This window comes from Poecile atricapillus, chromosome 4 (genome assembly GCF_030490865.1).
Source record: "Poecile atricapillus isolate bPoeAtr1 chromosome 4, bPoeAtr1.hap1, whole genome shotgun sequence".
NCBI classification, from domain to species: Eukaryota; Metazoa; Chordata; class Aves; order Passeriformes; family Paridae; genus Poecile; species Poecile atricapillus.
Window position 1 is genome coordinate 39,227,584 of NC_081252.1, and position 19,066 is coordinate 39,246,649.

The 19,066-nt window shown below is 38.5% G+C and overlaps 1 protein-coding gene across 2 annotated transcripts; it reads right to left on the bottom strand.

Moving 5' to 3' along the window:
* Positions 1-2,307: 2,307 nt before the first annotated feature.
* AADAT (aminoadipate aminotransferase) lies at positions 2,308-18,362 on the bottom strand. 2 transcript variants are annotated; one of them, XM_058838165.1, is made up of 15 exons: positions 18,272-18,342; positions 17,299-17,367; positions 15,817-15,874; positions 15,489-15,657; positions 14,343-14,475; positions 13,592-13,666; positions 12,101-12,310; positions 11,516-11,581; positions 10,257-10,339; positions 8,893-8,989; positions 8,011-8,072; positions 5,696-5,760; positions 5,108-5,214; positions 4,391-4,492; positions 2,308-3,234 (listed from the first exon to the last, which is right to left on the bottom strand). In XM_058838165.1, the coding sequence occupies exons 4-15, from the start codon at positions 15,647-15,649 to the stop codon at positions 3,193-3,195; spliced, it is 1,203 nt and encodes a 400-aa protein (XP_058694148.1). In that variant the 5' UTR covers positions 15,650-15,657; positions 15,817-15,874; positions 17,299-17,367; positions 18,272-18,342; the 3' UTR covers positions 2,308-3,192. The 2 variants fall into 2 exon arrangements, with proteins under 2 accessions (XP_058694148.1, XP_058694147.1); XM_058838164.1 differs by lacking the exon at positions 15,817-15,874 and having other exon boundaries at positions 18,272-18,362.
* Between the last annotated feature and the right edge of the window lie 704 nt (positions 18,363-19,066).

Here is a 19,066-nt window from a genome sequence, read left to right on the forward strand (position 1 = left end):
TGTAGCCAGATTTGTTAACATCTCAATATTAATTCTCAGAAAGAATCAGCAAGACCCCTATTCTTATTCCCTTGTGACTTCTGTGCTTTTCAGGGTTGCACAATAGTTTCCATAATCATTAAGAGAAAAGTGAGGTACAGCATGGTATTCCTGGGAACAGTATTAGAAGAATGAAAGTGCACGTTTCTTTGCATTTTTATTCAGAGTGATTACAGTTCAAACACTGCAACTGTTCTATTCCCATATAAGACTGTTCAGAGTGGGCTGCTCAAAACCAGTTATTAAACAGTAAAGAAAACAAGACAGATTAGGATGTGCACAGCACATCTCAATTGAGTTCTTTTACATATTTGCCTCAGTGGGTGACAGTCCAGATTGCAAAGGCAGGACCAAAAGAACTGCAGACCTGTAAGTCACAAGATTTTAAAATACAAGTATACTTCTAAAAATGCAAATAGAACTTATAAGTGTCCAGAGTTAGCCCAGAATTTCTAGGTGGTTTTCATCTGCCAAAAGCATGAAAATGCAGTTGAACCAGAGTACAGGTACAAGAGAATGGGCAGCTGAATGCTCACTCACAAGTCAGACCCAGGCTGCGTGGAGCTGCCCCTGCAGCAGCCTGCTCCTCAACTGCCCCCACCACGGCAGCACTGGGGGCTGTGCTTACCACAAGCTCTGTCCTTCCCTTCCTCTGTGTGCTCTTTTCTCCATTGGCAGATTGTGACACTTGCATCAGATGGCTTTAACCCAGCTATGAATGATGAGAGAGGCTATTTGCTTGTGGATGGATGAAATTAAAAGGGAAACCCAAAATTCATTTGCTGTGTCATTTCTTCCTATGCGAACATGTTGCCCACCCTTTCCTTTTGTCTCAAGTGGCTTCCTCCATGAACACTTAATAACAGTGAAAGCTCTCTCCCATGAGACCAGAAAATGTGCATTAAGAGGTTCAGGGAAACAGCATGTGCATATAGGATTTCACTGCCATTGTTCAATCTGCATTATTCAGGATATTAATTTAATTATAGATGCTTCACCACAATTGGGAGAAAAAAACTCCTCTTTAAATTAAATTAGCTGATAGCAAAACCAGGTGATGTAGCACAAATGGAATAGCATTTTGCTTACATTCAACCAAATTAATATTTAGATGTCTGAAAATTAAGGTGTTTTATTCAACACATCACCAATTTAAGGCTTACTTAATAATGGTACTTTGATTATATTTATCTATTTCAGGTTTGGATGAATGACAATATGACAATAGCATGACAATGACAATAGCATTTACCTGAGAACAAAAATCAGTCTTAAATGATATTCACATTTATTCCTCTGTAAAAGTATTATTTTAATTAAACAGACACATCAATTTGTTGTTGTATAAAATAATTTCCACAATTGATCCCAAGATAAAAATTTCCTGATACCAACATCAGTTTCCATAATTTCTAAACATGCTTATGAGAGCGAGTTGAGATGTAAATACTTCCTGGTGAGCAGCACTGCACAGGAGGCACTGCCTGTTTGGATCCCCCATGAGCACTATCAAACCATTTAAATGGGACAAGTTTGTCTTCAAAGACAGTGTTGGCACCCTGAGAGCAGATTTGGGACCGCAGGCTCTCCCTGTGTTTTGTCACTCCATGGGTCCTGCGTGTCCAAGCCCAGCCTGACTCTGTGGGGGAGCCAGCCCCATCTACTGTGTCACCTTGCCCATCTATGTCAGTCCCTGTCCAGTGGATTTACCTAAAAGCTGCAGAAATCTGGAAATTGAACAACGGATTGAGCTTAGATACGCTGCTCAAAGTGGCGTGGATGTGTGACTAAATTAAAAGGCTTGAGACAGACATGAAAAGTGATGCTGGAGGCACTGGAATGATCCTGCCAATGGGAGGGATGCTGAGAAAGGCATACATCTGTGCTAGTTTGTTGTGACACATGGTATTTTAAACTAGGGGGAAAAGAGGGAATTAAAATTATTGTATTAAAATAATGCCTGTTGTGAAACTTCCAATGAAGCAAGGTTGTGCCTGGCCCTTATTTGCTTGGGTTGCCTGGGCTGCTGAATGGGTAACTAGATCCTTGAACAATTTTTTACTTGGAAATTCTGAACAGCTGCACATAAAGAAACAGACACCTGATAATGGTGGAAGACCACTGTGCTTTCATCCAAATGGTAAATAAAACTGAAGTCACTAATCCAAATGGGAAACCTTGGAGAATTAGTTGAGTTGAACTTTCTGAAGGTTTTTAACTTGTTTCTGAGTATCAAATGTTTGAGATGACAATAACCAAGGGACAAGAGACTGAAATGTTTCTTTATTTTTTCATTCTGTTTGCATCTGGAAGTGTCAGGGTAGTGTCCATTCCACCATATGCCCTTTCAGTTACTTACACTTTCCATTCCAAACCACATCTGATCGAATAACCAAGAGTAGTTCCTTTAGCACATCCACATGCCTTGGCAAACCAGAGATTTTCTAACATAGATGCGGAGTAATTATTCACAGACTGAAGTGAGAACCAGCAATTGGAATACCTTTCACAAATCAGAGAATGAGCTGCAATGCCCTTGCAAATTGCAAGAGACCTCAGTTTATTTATAATCATAGACTCATTTTTCTAGATCAGTTTCAATCTTTTTAGCATACGTACATCAGCTTTATCTGACAAAACTTCAGTAAAATTAAATACTGATCCTCAAATAGTTAAAACCAGATGCCACACAGTAGGACAAGAATGGAAGTGACATGAGACAATTCCAGCATAAGATTTTGGAGGAATGTATTAGTTGAGATTAATAGTGAGAAGTAATAGTGGCTAAGACCACCTCAAGTGCAACTTTCTAAGTAAACGATTTCTATTTCCCAACTCAAATGGAAAACAAAAGTCAGAATAAAAATCATTTAAAATCTAACAAAACTATGGATTTTACAGGAAATAGAACATTTTTGTTTTAAGTATTTTAAATGTTTCTGAATTGGACAAATTTAGTAATGCAATGTCCTGTCAAAAAAGATTTGGTAAATTGTTTTTCACTTTAATTTTCTATCTGTTTTTTAGCTGAAAATACCTAAGGAAACATCCACTGTATTTTGCTTGCTTATTAAGTGTTCTGATAAAATCCAAATGTTAGTAAATATTTTCTGGAGATGATTTTTATTACTTCAAGAGCTCTATTTAACTTTTTCACAAAGATTCTTTTATAAGGTCAGCCAGTCTCTTGAAGGCCTGCAATGACAAATATGGTTTACATTTATATTTCAGCATTACATGAATAGGGAACACATCAAACCTGTAAAGCTACTAAAACTTCCCTAACCATAGAGAATCAATATTTTATAATGCAAAGTTCTGCTGATATTCTCCATTTTCCTTTTATAAAATCATATATGGGCTTTGACTGCACAAAGCTTCCAATTCTCTGACAGAAAATAAAAGGCAGAGATTTCTGAAACAGAAAAATGCATATATTGATGTTCAAAGGTTATTTGGAATTCTGATACAACTTCTAAGAAACTAGTGATCCCTAGAAGAGTATCTTTTTTAACTTAATATAACAGCCCAGAGACTCCAAAAGTGAAAAAAGGAAGAACAGTTAAGTGGGGAAGCATATAAAAATACAGCCTGACTGTCAAGAGTATGGTTATGATCACTTTCACAGAGAAAAAGGAAAAAATAGAAGAAATATGGAAGAATGAAAAAGGCAATAGAAGCACTTAATCTATTACAAATCTTCACAACTGCATGAAAATACAGTTACAAATAATGAACTGTTTCAAGCACCCCAATCAAATAAATCTGGACAAATAAATGTCTCCTATCTTTTCTCCCACTGATTTTATAGATAGAGCCAAATAACATCAAAAATGCTCCTAAAACACACAAAAGATTTGTTTCCAAGTAATACAATAAAGCATGTATGTAAATTGTATGAAAGAAAAACAATATTCTTTCTTACAAAGAATTGCCAACATGCTTGGTGAAAGAACACTGATAATTCAATCTCAAAAGCTTGGAAATGCAAAGTCTAAAAGACACATGATGCCTGCTAATACTTCAGCAAATAACAGGTCTTACTACTTGCTCTGGCTTCAGTAAAGCATTTATAGATAATGTTTGGGAGGTTGAAGTGTGAGACACTGCATGTATGAGGTACAAAGAAAAATTCTAAGTGGTTCTAAAAATTTGGTACCTTGCAGGTCATTTGGATGAGTCACTTGCTTAAGGAACAGCTAACGCTGCTGTGAAAGTACTGCTTAATCACCTACAGACTAGAACTCCTAACAGTCAAGAAAAAAAATAAGGAGAAAGATGTAAAAATAAAGGAGCATTACTGTGTGAGAAATTCTTGATAGAAAATAAAAAAAAAAAAGGAAAACCTCACCAGATCCATCTGGGCAGGAGAAGGCAGAGAGAAGGAGGCTCTGACATAAGAACTAGGCTCTGAACTATCAATATTGAATGCTCCTCCAGGAACCAGTAATACCTACAAAAAAAATGGATTAACCACAGTTACTACCACTTCTACATTTTTAAAACACTATGTTAAATTAAATTTGAGAAAGCTCCATGCTTACATACTTGTACCAAACATGCTGTAATATATTCTGTTTTTCAAAATGAGGACTTTTCGTAATAAAACCAAAGAGTCTACGGTTTTGGTTACCAGGTCTTATTTATATCATCACAATACTTAGAAGCACGTGGGGTGTAGCTTACTCAGTACACTGTGCTGGGTCTTATAAATTGGAGAAATAAAACCAAACTTAATTTCTCTCATTAAAAAAAAAATTGGTCAGTAACCATCATACAAATAGATATAAATATTAATATCATATATATGTAATATACAATGACATATGGTACCATATGTTATATGGGTTTCAATTTAAGTCAACTGATAAAATATCAACATCTGAATAGAGTCATGAAAATACTTTGTTAGTCAGTAACTATGCCACAGTGCCTGACTTGCAGATTTAATGATGGTGCACAGCAAGTTCCCCCGTTTTTTTATGTGTGCATATGTGGATAGATACAGATATTTTATCCCTCGCCTTTTTCATTTTAAGATCATAAGTCATTAAGTCACATGTCATACTTCTTTCTTTAAAGCCTTTTCCATTATCAGCTGCTGTGTATCAGAAATACCCTTAATTTTGATCCATAAGAACATGCCAGCAGCAGGAGGGTACCATTCCGCCAAGTCTGGAGAGAGAGAGAGAAAATGGAATCAAGGAAAAAACTTATGCCCCACTTTTAACGGATACATCATAGATTCAGTGATGTTCTGGATTTGGTGATACAAACATTATTATCACTACTGCTATAGTGATTTTTTTGGATCTTCTTTAAATTAAGGTCACTATTTCAGAGACTTTTTAAATAAGAGATTTTAAACATTAAAAGTATAAGAACATAATGAAGTTAAATACAGGCTATTAAAATTTATTTAAATAGTAATGTGGTGAGCTTTCTTCATTACCATCTATCTCCCTGTCTTACCAGAAAGCATAAAAATGCAGCAATAGAGAATTTAACCTAAGCTTAATATTTAATGCAATCAATTTGCTTATAGTGTTTATCTGTCACTTCAGTCAAGGGACAAACTTAAGTGATTTTTCTTGAGGACAACCATGACAAATAGCTAGCAAAAAAATTTAAGTGATTATCTGTGTTGCACTCTGACCTTTTAACCACTTGTCAGCAGCAGTGAGCATTGCATCCCGCTGGATCCTGTAGAAGTCCACTACTCTGAAAGGAAATTATCAATTGAGAGTCATGAACTCATATAATTTCAGAGTCTATTTGTTCCTGAAGGCTGAAACAAAGCTTTTCTACTTGAACAACTCAATTGCACATTTAATAGAAATATAGGCATATCCTAGGTGGGCACAACACATACTGTGTGTATAAAACTTTGTATATGTATCCAAAAAAGCCTTTACTGCTTCATTGCATCTCCAAAAAGGCACTGATCAACCAGACAGAGGAAGTCCCTGTGTGGCTGCTTCTTCAGCTTTACACGTATCATAGAAACCTTTTATGTATTACAACCAGTCTGTCTATTATAGCAGTAGATACAAGTCCTGTTAACAGTATTTACTGCACAAAGCAAACACACTGAAGAAAATTAGGGACTTAAACATATGCAAAAGCACAGTGCATTTGGGTTGAATTTGTGTAACAGGTACACATGGAAATATCATTTGACAAGATAAAAAGCAAATAATATGATAAAACTGTCATAACTATTTGACAGCTTCCCCTTTTCTAAACTTTTAAACCTATCTCCTTCATACTTTAAGTAAAGCTTTCAAATAATTTAATCTCTTACTGCGAAAAATTATTCTAGCCCAGGTTTCACCATGGACAAGTTATGTGCAGTGGCTTTCATTGACAGAAAATGACACAGCTGTGCAATGGAAGACACAGGAGAAATGCCTGATACTGAGCTCATAATTCAAATGCAAATGTGTTCCCATGCTTTGAGAAAACTTCCTTAGTAATTTGCATAATTTACATAATTTTACATTTGTATTTTTAAAAATACTCTCTGAACTAATAGCTTTGATTTCTAGATATATTTTATTACATCTGATACACAAACACCAATACCTCCAGAGACTTAAACAGTTTTTGGGCTCAGCTATATCTATTGCTACATTCTGTATGAAAGACTAAATCTCCTTTGTGCAGTTTTTACCAAAATTGCAAATTCTGTTACAAAGCTTTTACCTGTTACCATGTTAATTGCATGTTGAAATCATAACAATTAGCAAGACAAAACTTCCCCAAAAGTGTAACTGCTCCAAAAAACAGACAATCTTCTACTCCAAAGCCTGATCTAACTACTCACCCTTGAACAAATGAAATCAGCTGAAGAGATTGCAGCCAGCTGTGGTGCCTCATCAGTAAGCTTACAAAGCATTGCAGCTGCCCCATTGCAGCCCTATTTTCAGTAGTTAAAGTATAAGAATGGCCTTTGTGCTTAAGTCAGGCTGTCTTTTGACCAACAAAAAAGAGATAAGTGAAGAGATGCATTTGGGATTTATGTTTGGTAACTACTGAAAGTTGAGATAAAGTGTGGTCCAAGTTCCTCCATGAGACTTATTATTATGCTCCTAAATCTTAAAACAAAGTAATGCTAAGGCTTTTGTGTCTGGTTTGTTGTTTTTGTTTTTTTTTTTTTTTCAAATATTGCAGTTTACAGTATGAACATCAAGGGGACAGAAGTGGCTGTTACAGTGAGATCTAAGAACTTCTGCACGTTTTGCTCATGTTGCTGTTACAGTCCTTTGCAGAGTGTAGCACACTCCTACTGAAGTGAGAAACTTGGGACTCTAATGATATCCAAGTAGAGCATATAAAATGAGGCACTGACAGTCAAGGGGAACTATACTCCTCCTGCATAATAAATGAAAACTAAATGTGTGTCAGTCATTATGTGAGAAATGCCTTATGAGTTAGATGGTAGCCCAGTGCTCTCTAAGAGTGAGAGGCAATGTCCTGGCAATGTTTAGTGTATATAGATAAACCTCACTTTTTTTCCACCAGTATCCACAATCAGGAGGTGAAGGATGACAAAAGTGTGAATTCCTACCAGTTTAGTGAGGCAAGAACTCCCTTTATAAAGGCTATGCTGCTCAGAGATCTCAGCTTTTGCTATAGACTCTAACACTTTAGCAGGGATCAAAACTTTATTCACTGGTTTGAAGCTTCCAGGATCCTCTCAAGATCCCTTCAGGTGGGAGCCGCATGATGTCTGTGCTCGTGGACTGTCTGCCTGGAGAGGTAGGTGACATGCCCTGACCTGCCTGTCTGGAACTTCACACTGTCTCTTTAGGGCTCTTGTGTGAACCCAACAGTCTTGGTGACCTGCCTTACCTACTTGACCTAATACTGGTGCACCTCCTCTGACTTGTTTACTACAAAGATAGTTTGATGTAGATAGCAAGTAGCAGAATGACAGATGATGGGATTCAGCATATGACATAACCCTACCTGTCTATATGCTCCAAGAAACCCTTCTGTCCCCACTGCTGAAGCAGCTGTGATATCATAATCTAAAGAAATAAAACACATCATCAATACTATGTTTTAAACAGGACTATTCCACAATCATCAAAAGATCCATAGCCAGATGCATTATTCAACATTCCCCAGACATGAAATCGCATGCGGTGCCTCTTGGAGCCCTTTATAAACAGAGGTGCCAAGGTCATTATAGTCCATGTTACTGGTGTCTCCAAGGATCATGGCAGTATTTGGAAGCTGGGGCAGGGGGAGGGAAAAATGGATGAAGAGCTAAATATGGTAACTGGGGAGAAAGAGGAAGGCAATGTATATTGCTTTACCTTCCTGTCCACATCGGCCTCTTCGCTTTAATAGCATCTCTGTGACGAGCTAACGGAGCTGGAAGATGGAAGCTGTATTTAGATGTGTTCAGTGTCTCCTTATTACTAACCATAAAGGGGCTGTAGTTGTCAGCTTGCTGTGAAATGTCTTTGTGGGCTGCCAGTATTGTTTTAATTGAAAAGTAGAATAAAGAATAATAAATGAGTGTTTCTTCCATGCTGTGCTTTAAATTGAGGTTTTTCAAATGAACCTACCAGGAAGAGATAAAGTATTTCAAATCTTGACACTTGAAATCTGAAGGTTAAGGGATATCAACTGTACTATTCATGCACAGAGACAACCCTCTAGCTCTAGTGCTGAGTTCTGTGGTGGTCTCTTTTCCTTTGGCAGAATTGACAGTGAATGTGCATAAGGAAAACAAAAGTGCAGAGCAACTGTGAAAGTACAAAGCAATTTGCTTGTGGTTTCTTATAACTTGGGATACGTTGTCTTCTCTAAATATAATTCATTTGGTAGCTTGGTACTTGCCTGTGTGAAAGTGCTGGTGTGCATTGTTGACACCTGAATGTGTAGAACAACTCTGTCGATGAGAGGCTTGGGACCCGTCAGAAAACCTATTCTTAAACTGGAAACCAAACAAACAGTTACTACAGAAATGCAATGTGCTTATATTTTGTCCGAGGTATAAGTGGGAAAACATGCAACTATTTTACTGCTAGTGTAACGATCTCTTATGCATTCAAATTTATCTGTATCTTAATACTTCCCTTTGGTTATACTATTCAGAAGCTGAGTATCAAGGTCACGAAATAAAAACATTTAAGAGGTTTAAATACTGCTTAGTTATGAGGCCTCAGGACAAAATCTGTGTTTGGATGCTGTCCTCTGCAACCATAAAGATTACATGAATCAAAGGAAAGGAAAGATAGGTTTTCCCATAATGAAAGTTTGTGAATGCTCAGGCTTTATGACAAACAGGTAAGTGGCATATGGCTTTACTCTTTTACTCCCTTTCATTTCTGCAGAAGGAATGGAATTTAAATTGATAAACTAGATGGTTACTTATGCTTCAATTCTTATTACCCATCTTTACAGATTGGCTAAAGTTTCTACTTTAGGAAAAATGGAACCCATAAACTCATATGTGTCTTTGGAAAAGATAATATTGTATCATGCAATTTTGCAGTGCCACTTCTGAAAATGCAATCACACTTAGTGTTATGTGGTCTCCTCACTTTCTCTAGAATGGTTTATAATCCACTGGCTGCCAATGCAGAATTCACTTTAATTTTTTATATCTTTTAGGTTAACAGACAAAAGCAAGCTAAAAATCAAATACATTGACTTGTGTGAAATGGAAAACAGCCAAATTATTTTTTCTGGCAGGTGGAAACAACCTGAAAGAACAGGAAGGCTAGATATCAGTACAACTCTATGTACAGTTTGTGAAGAATGAGTCTTTCTTTTCTGTATTACAAATTCAAGGAGCTTGCAGGAATAGTAAGAGATAGATAAAAAGGTTAATGGAACAAAGAAAAGAGAGAAGCTTCCAAGAGTTTCAGGAACAGAGCTGGAATCTAGCACCTGTATTTCTACCTAGATGGTGCCTGCAAGAATGGGCTGCCTGGGGGGAGAAGCTTAACTGTATGCATCAGAAGAGAAACAGAACCTGGAGTAAAATGACTGCCAAGACATGACATGAAAAGTGAGTAGACTGCGAAGAGCTGTTGATTCAGAAGTTCATTCCAGAAATGGATAGTTAACTATAGTTAAGATAGTTATCTACTTTGGCAGTGGATAGTTATTAAATGACAAAACACTATGCCAAGTCTCATTACTTCATATGAAGTCTTGTGAATAGGCAATGCTGTGTGGTCTGCAGCTGGCCTTACCCAGATGAGAGAATTTTAGAGAAAGAGTCGGTCCTGATAACTCGGCCATCCACATCCATTGAGAGGAAAGTTGGAGCCCACGGCTTGGAATAAAAAATAGAAAATAAAATTCAAGTGCTAGTAAGGATTATAATGGAATTATTTTCTTTACTATGAAGACACAATTAATTTCTCAAATTGTGAGAATGTATTCCAAGGAAAACATTGCAGTAACTTGCTGACGAGTGATTGTTTAGGCCAGCTTTCTGAGACATGATTATAATATTCTGTGAATGTTTTCAGGAAAACAGCTTTGTTATTTTTTGATGATTGCTTGGCCCACTGTTCAGCATACAAGTGTCCAGTTTAAGTATTGGTATCATGCCATATGAAGGAGAGAGAAATAATGATTTTTCTGCCAAGATTCCTTGTGGAAGAAAGAGGGACTGCAACTTCTCTAATGGAGCCTTGTAGCATTTTGCTTTGCTATATTAAAAAATTAAATCAGAAGATATGACCAAACTGTGAAGATCTGAATTCTGCATAGTTTTTCCTTATCAAGAATTTTGTTTTTACACCTACATTTCCTACATTTTCCTACAAAGCTTCACAACATTATGCAAGGAGTAAGTGAAGCAGTTTTATTGCCTCCTTCCATAAAAACATATTTCAAAAGAGAAAGTGCTGACCTTTATCTTCTACCAATGTTTTTCTGCTTTGTAAGACCTGTTTTGATTCCTGAAGTTAGCTACTTTTAAAGATTGAGTAACTGGAGATTCATGTATGAAATCTGTGGAAAATTTACATAAAGAAAGGAAGCTGCTTATCCAGTACCACTATCTGCGGTATCAGGGAGAACTCCCAGATTCTCCAAAAGGCAAAGAGATAAAAATGGGGTATAGTAGATGCAGAGTAGGCAGTCTTCTGCTGAATGAAAGAAGAGACAAGGAGAAAGAAACATTAAGAGGCTGCAAATTTCAAGTGTTGCTTCAGTGACATCTTTTGCTCTGAATGCAGTCTTTTTTCTGTAATTTCTGTAACAGTAATTTTCTGATTCCTGAAAAATTCTATTCTGTGTGAGGCTTGAGAAATTTGAACCGCTAATTAACAGGATATAAAATACCACAAAGGGTAAAATGACTGAAAGGCCTACCTGGGGTGCTAGGAGATGAAGAAGAGGCATGCAGGAAGGCCCAGGGCTCAAGCCTTAGTTCTCTCCTGAAACCTTAGTTTTTTTCCAGAAAATAAGGTATTACTAAGGACTATGAAAGATAAATTACCTTTTCAAATTGAAGAAAGTAGTAGGGATCATCTTCTATTATGAGAAAATCATATTTTCTTGCAAGCTAAATAAATTAATAAAAAGTAACAAAAGGAACAAAAGTTTAAAAGACTGCAAATTCAGTCCGTTTTTGTTTGGTTTTTTTTTTTTTCAACCAGTATCATATTATGATTGCTCATTCATTATATAGAAGCCCCCATGGTGACAAGCCCTCAAGTGCCCAATTTAGATATCATCAAAAAATTCTAAGAGTAATCATGGTACCTGTAGTACAACCTGTATGCAGAGCTGAAGCTCTGTTCCATATGGCATTCAAACCGTGCAATGTGCAGTAAGTCCACTTAGAAGCCCATGGCAAAGGTACCAGCTGCCAATGGGCTACCATTGAAAAACAGTTTACCTAAGGCATATTGTACCTCTGAAGAGCTGCTGTGAAAGAGATTCTGCTAGAAACAAGTTCTAGGAGGAATGTCTACTGGACCAATAATGGGCACAAATACCATACATAGGATACCTTTAACTGTAAGAAGACTGATATTTATCTATTTCCACCTATGAGATTCACAAGACCACAGCTCCATACCTGGTAAATCTCCTTTTTGCGCTCTGGAGTCAGTGAGTTGCCAGTTGGGTTGCATCCATTTGGAATAGTGTACAGGAATTTGGGGATGTGATTGCTACAATTTTTTACATCCTCTGGGCTCCAAGCAGACAGAATTTCTTTTAAAGCTTTTGGAATAATGCCATGTTGGTCACTAGGAATATTAATTATATTACAACCCAAGGGTCTCAGCTGTTGATAGACGGAACAAAACTGTCATAATTGTGTAATTCAAAGGCCTTCCTTTTGTCATTGGCACCTTAAAATTTCATCAATAAAAAGTCTTTCTTTTTAATTTTATAGATATCTCAAGCTCCATTTGCTCTCGAGTCAAAAATTTGCCTAAATTTGCTGTAAGACTTATCAATGCTGTAAGACTTAGCGCATTACTCTTTATTTGTCCTACTAAGCCAACTCAGAAGAAATGGTTAACTTCTACGTTCAATTGCTGCTCTTCTCTAGGAAATCAGAGTTGATTTTTCAAGGGAAAGTGAGTTTGTAAATCTTAACTTTTCTCTCAGGACTTCTCATGCTCTCACCACAGGCAGTTAAGGTCACTGCACCTTTTTTTCCTACTGACAATTTACATTCTACTTTGGTGGAAACGTCAGAGCTTTAAGCTACTCTTCACTGACAAAGGGCAAAGAATCTGTTCTCAATAGATATATTCAGCAATACAAAGGAGAAAGAAATGATGCTACTGCAGTGACATGTTGACAACAGTATGAAAAAAATACAGGTAAAATACCAATGAAAAAGCTTGCTGTCTCTTGTCTGTGGAATTTCAATTTGTGCCATGTAGTGTTCTGCATTTTTAAGTAAAACTGCAAGCTGATGCATTGTCAAAATACATTTGTAAAAAAGTACAGCTGTTTAGACTATATTTTCAAATTTAGGACAGCAAGCAATAACAATTTATTTTGATGCAAGGGGAATTTGTGGTATATTTACACTAACCCTTCTCACAGCTCTTATGCATTTTGAGCTGACTTAATTTTATACTGATTAAACTACTTTTCAGAAGTAAACTTTGCTGCTTTTGTATAGTTCTCACTAATTCCTATCTTCATACTCATATAGGCCTTCTTCAATATTATACTGTTTATAGCTATTGTATACTCTGATCATGAAATACTTCAGGTAAACATGCTGACATGTTAACATACCCACTTGTAATAAATTTAATTCAATCAAACTAGATCCTGATTGCTTTCTTTCCAGTCCCCTATGTAATCTTAGCCCTTGAATGAACTAGTGGTTGGAAGAGGAACTTTAAATAGCTTTGATACAACTTTTAGTAGAAAATCTTCTATGAGTTAATATTTATGAACTTAGCTGGCCGGATGCTAAAATCTTGAGTTTAGATATGCTTTTATGGCAAATACAGTGTTTATAAGACTGCAGATCAGGCACTAAACTGCTGTTTAGCTCAAATGTAACATTCCTAATGTTTTTTAGCTAAGTAATACTTACAGCTGCTAGTGTCCCAGAGTATGTGGGTGCATCCAAAAGGATGTTGTCTCCAGGATTAATGAGCATTTCAAACACCTGTGAAAGAAAAGATTCTGTTTTAAAGATTGTTCAGTTTTTGTACATGCATTTCATACTTTTGACTTAGTGAGATTAAAAATCTTGATTAGATACTAGTAATTCTCTAACCATATAATTATCCTGTCCATAAGAAAGGCAACAAATGGATGAAAAATCTGCTTTAGAGCCAAATTAAGATAGGTTACCAACTTGACATGGAGTAAGACAGTGCTCTGAAGCCCTCTTTCTACTGTATAAGTTAAAGAAAGAATCAACTAAACAGCCGTGAGAGTGGACTGGAAAGGGTAATTATTTCAGGAAGTAAAAATAAAAAATAAAACAGGAAGTAAAAAGAAAAGAAGAAACATATTTAGAATAGTTATGGTAAAGCATCTATGCACTTATTATTGCACTACTTGAATAACATGAATTGTTTACCTTATAGCATATTTTCTACACAGGTTCTTTGGTTACATGAACTTACATGCAGTCCTGACAGTCTAGAATGCCACTCTGATTTTATGTCCCTTGTACATGAATCTAGAGTAATTAATATCTATGGAGAAAGAGTACGTGAAACTGTACCCTGCATATAGTTACAGAGGGGACTTAATGCTGAATATAGCTGAACTGATGGAAGAATAAACATCTCCCTGAATGAAATGCTTCTAACATATCAATCTTTTGGTCTTACTTTACACAAGCCTTCCTGGCTGCCGGTTGTGACACACACTTCCATCTGTCCTTGCTCAGGACTGTAGTTGGCTGTGGGGGGATCATGTAAGTTCCGCTGGAAATCTTTTAGCCAAGACAGCAGCTCTGGAATCCTGAAATGTGAATAAGAAGGCATATCTAAGACCTTATATAGCCCAAAGCTAGCCTGTTCCTCTAAATCTCTGCCAAATCTAGCATGCAGTCCTGAGTTTGATTTCAACTGTCACACAGAACACTTAAACACAATTGCTATGACTGCTTTATCAAAATAAGACAGTGTGATGGGCATCTGTGGTCCATACACCAAATTATCATATTGAAATCTGGGCAGAAATTATTTGCCACGGATGAAACAAGGTGGAGGCTGAACAATACCCACTCCTAGAAATGGTCATTCAGTACTTGAATGTGGCAGTGTGACAAAGCTCCTAATGCTTGCTGTTTGTAACCTGCCGCAGATAACATGGATTTCTTAAACATATTTTCCAAAAAATGTCTTAAGATCTTGTAGGATGTACATAAATGGCTAGGTTCATTTAAATATTAAGAAAAGTCTTAACTGGTGTCCCATGTGTCTCTGTAGGTACCAAAGTATTTTTGCAAATCTGTCCTCACCTGACTCAGTGCTGTCTGCTGAGTTTACATAAGCACTAAAGTAATGTAATGATATGCAATTTTTGTACCAAAGATGACAATTCTATAAATGCCTCCACTCTACCAGAAGTTCTACATACTGACTTTAGTATATGGTGCCAAATGAAAATAAATACCCCAAACCATAGAAACTACGCGCAGTAATGCATGTAATGATATTTTTTAAATATCTGATTTGGGAGTCTGGATTTTCAAAAACTAACAGATAGGAAATGCTCTGGCTTGAGAATTACTAGGATTAGGGTTTTATTAAGTATTTTTTTCTTCTTTTTATATAACTCATTGCAAAATTTTCCACTTGGACTCAAATGTAAATAGTGAGGGAAATTGAAAAAAACGTGGGTTTTGAGAAGAACATATTTTTTGAAAAAAGGGCTTTGTGAACATTTAAAAACACAGGTGACTTAATGCAATAATAAAGGATATTTTGATCCTTAGCTTCTGGAATCTTGCAAGCAGCTGTGACAGATACCCTGCTGAGGCTGAGTACTGGAGGGCCCTCTTCATCAGATCTTCCCCAATCTCAATAGGAGTTCCATGTCCAATGTCAACAGTTGCCCTCTTAAATGGAAAAACATTAGGATTTGGTGCCCCTCCAGCCAGAGAGATGAGAGATGGAGGCGATTTCTGCATCAATTCAGCTAGAGTAAAAGGAAAACACCTTGGTTACAATTTGATTATTACAATGGTGATCATATCCTTTAATCAATATTTAGTAATGGCTCAGAGAACTTGTTCTATTTTTCAATTTATGTGTTTAACTATCATGAATTCAAAAGGAAAACTCATCTTAAACTCACCTTTCTGCTTGGATTAAATAGGTGTTTGGTGGGCCCAGGGATATACTGTTAGGACAGACTAAAACAAAAAATTATTTTAAGCTAAAAAAGCTATTTGTAATTTATTTTGAAACAATCTGGACCGTTCTACTATTATAAAAACAGTCGTGACTGATGTCTTTTGAGCTTCAAGAATTTAAAATCTTAATGATTTTCTGCTTATACTGACTTGAAATTAACAGCTTTGTTTTTTTGCTCTGTTTTTCATTCAGTCTCACTTCAGCTGATCTGGCATCTATACTGACAGATGATTATAGCTTTTCTATAAAGGAATGGAAATGTTTCTGGCAGCCCAGTTTTAGTGGCAGAGGCACTGTGTAAGTAATTTGCTATGAAGAAATCTTTCTGCTTTTGAGTCAGTTTCACAATCATTCAGATCCAATCTATGCAATGCAGACCAGACCTTAATCCAGCAAGGGCACTTGATTGTGTTAAATGTAAGAACTCACAATATGGCACTCCTGCAGGCTTGACAGTTTTACATCAGATATGAGAGGACAGATGACACCAGATCTGGCTTAAAAGTGGCCTGTTATCAAGTTTATTTTCCAGTACTTATTAGCAGACTTGAACATGGGGAGTTAATTCTTATCAGTTATTTCACCAATTTGTGTTATGCCTGTGACTTTTGGCCCGGTAAAGAGATTTACTTTGTCATCAAAACTTCAGACTCAGTGTGTTTTCCTACAGGAACGGTGCTACCTAATACTTTTGTTATGATGCATAGTAATGTATCAATTGAAAAAGAGGCTGCCTAGAGTGAAGTACTTGACTTAGCTGCACCTGTATGAGGCATTTTAAGCAGAACAGCGACTGCCAGCCCCTTACCAAGAGGGGAAATTGACCCCTGAAGGCTTAACTAGTGATGCTTGGATTCTGTCAGGTCTCTGTGGGTTTCGACTTTGTAAACAAGTAGGCAGTTAAGCTCTTCCATCTGACACATGGAAGACAGTGTAATGTGGAAGCCTAAAGATAGATTAATATGGAAAAGGAAAGTGTAGTAATACTGATGGGGTGGGGGTGGCAAGGCATTTATGGACATGAACAGGATACAGGAAAACGAGGTGGAAAGAATCATGCTGTGACTGAATTTCAAGTCATTAGCAGTTGCCTGTTCCTAGACACATAACATAAACTCAGTTGCAAACTGCCAAAAGCCCGCGTTCAGAGACAGTAGCAGAGACTTTTCAGACAGTTGTTAAAGTGGTAATACTAATTTGTCTGTCCGGATGGGTTTCTGAAATGGTTCGAGGCGATTCACTTTTCTTTATACCTCCTTGGTATCTCTGCTTGACAAAAGTCAAGTTATCTGGCCTTACTTTGTCAGCTTACAGCATGGATTTCTTTCAAACATTTTCAAGTCTTAAGCCATGATATCCCAGCACAGACCAGAACACGGAATGATACTTTCAGAGAAACTGCGAAGAAGGGTCATGTACTCACTCAGCAGTCTTATTGGAGATGCTTTTCTTGCTGCACTCACAGTGGTGATGAACCTAGAGTAATTCATATCTATGGAGAAAGAGTAAATAGTTGGACATGAAGCTAGAAAAGGGAATAAGAACTGCAGTGTGCTTTTAGTATGTGCATCTCCTACAAGTAATGCTTTTGATCTGGGTGATTTTGTGGTATGCCAGTGAGCAGGAAAAAGCCCCTTTCCCCTCCCTTTACTGTCAGCTCTGGAGTTTTAAAGGCAAATTACAAATCTGAAGATTTGATGGATCTTAAACAACCATCAGCTCTTTTTTATTTAATGAGAATCCAGCTTTATTTAGCTGTATTAAGCACTGCATTTGAAGTGCTTTTAGGATTGCAAGCCATCATTATAAGTCACAACACTTGTCAAGTTAGAGGTTTTGTATTATTTTGGTTTTTTTTTGGAAAGGATAATTAAGAACATCTTTCAAATGCATCTGATGAGTGTTTTCCTCCTTTTCCCTGGTGCCCATAGAGATTCGGGGGATAGTGAACTACAGTCCGGCAGGAAGCCCGAAGGCCTGGTAAGACAAAAGAAGGCATCTCCTTCGAAGGGAGAGAAAGCGCAGAAATGAAACGGAAGGGCAAAGAGCAACCACAGCAACACGCATGTGCCGGCAGTGACTACAAACGATCTACCGAGCCAGGCCGCTTTGGGAAAAACATCTCGTGCCTTCTAAAAATACCTCCCCTAACTTCGCTCCCCCTGCAGCCCGGCACAGGCGCGCTGATGGCTTTACACAAGGGAGGGCTGGGGCTGCGTTTTAAGGGGTAGCTGAGCACCGCCTCGCAGCCCTCCCCGAGGCGATTCCGAGACGTCCCCCTGCTGCCCACCCCCAGCTCCCCCGGACGGGGCACGGAGCCCTCAGGGCCATCCCGAGCTCACGACCGGCGCCGTCCCGCTGTCCGGGAGGGTTCGCTGGCGGCCGCGGGCACCTACCGGCGGAGGCCGCGGAGCCGGCGGCCGGGCAGGGCGGGCAGCGGCGGCCCCGCTGTGGGTCTGTGCCGGGCCGGGCTGGCCGGAGAGCGGACACGGGGCCTTGGCTGCCGCTGCCGCCTGCGCGCTGAGGGCAGCTCGGCAGCGAGGGGCGGCGCGGACCCGAGAGCGATCCGGTGCGGGTCCGTGCGAAAGCCCGAAACCGAGCGGCTTCCTCAGCGGTTCCGTGTGTGCACTGCCAGCGAAGCGAGGGCTGGAGGCGGATTGTGCGGGGAGAGGCGGGGGCTGGACAGCCCCGGGTGCGGCCAGGGCCCGCCAGACAGCGGCGGGGCGAAGCAGAGGTTGGCGCTGGGGGAAAACGGAGGAGAATGACAGAATGATTTGGCTTGGAAGGGACCTTCGAGATGCTCTAGTTCCAACCCTCCTGCCACGGGAGTGCCCCCCTGCAGGGACACCTTCCCCTAGACCACGTTGCTCATAGTTCCGTTCAGCTCGGCATTGAGCACTTTCGGGGATGAGGCATCCACAACTTGTTTTGGAGACCTGTGGCAGTGTCTCATCACCCTTATCCCAGTTAAGAATTTCTCCCTGTTATCCAGTCTAAACCTGCTCTTTCTCAATTTGAAGTTATTCCCCCTTGGCACTTGTAAAAGGTCCCTCTCCAGTACTCTTTATAGCCCCCTTTGGGTAGTGGAAGGTGCTCTAAGGTCTCCCTGGAGTCTTCAGGTGAACAACCCCAATTCTTTGAGAATTTCTCATGGAAGAGGTGCTCCAGCCTTCATGGCCCTCCTCTGCACT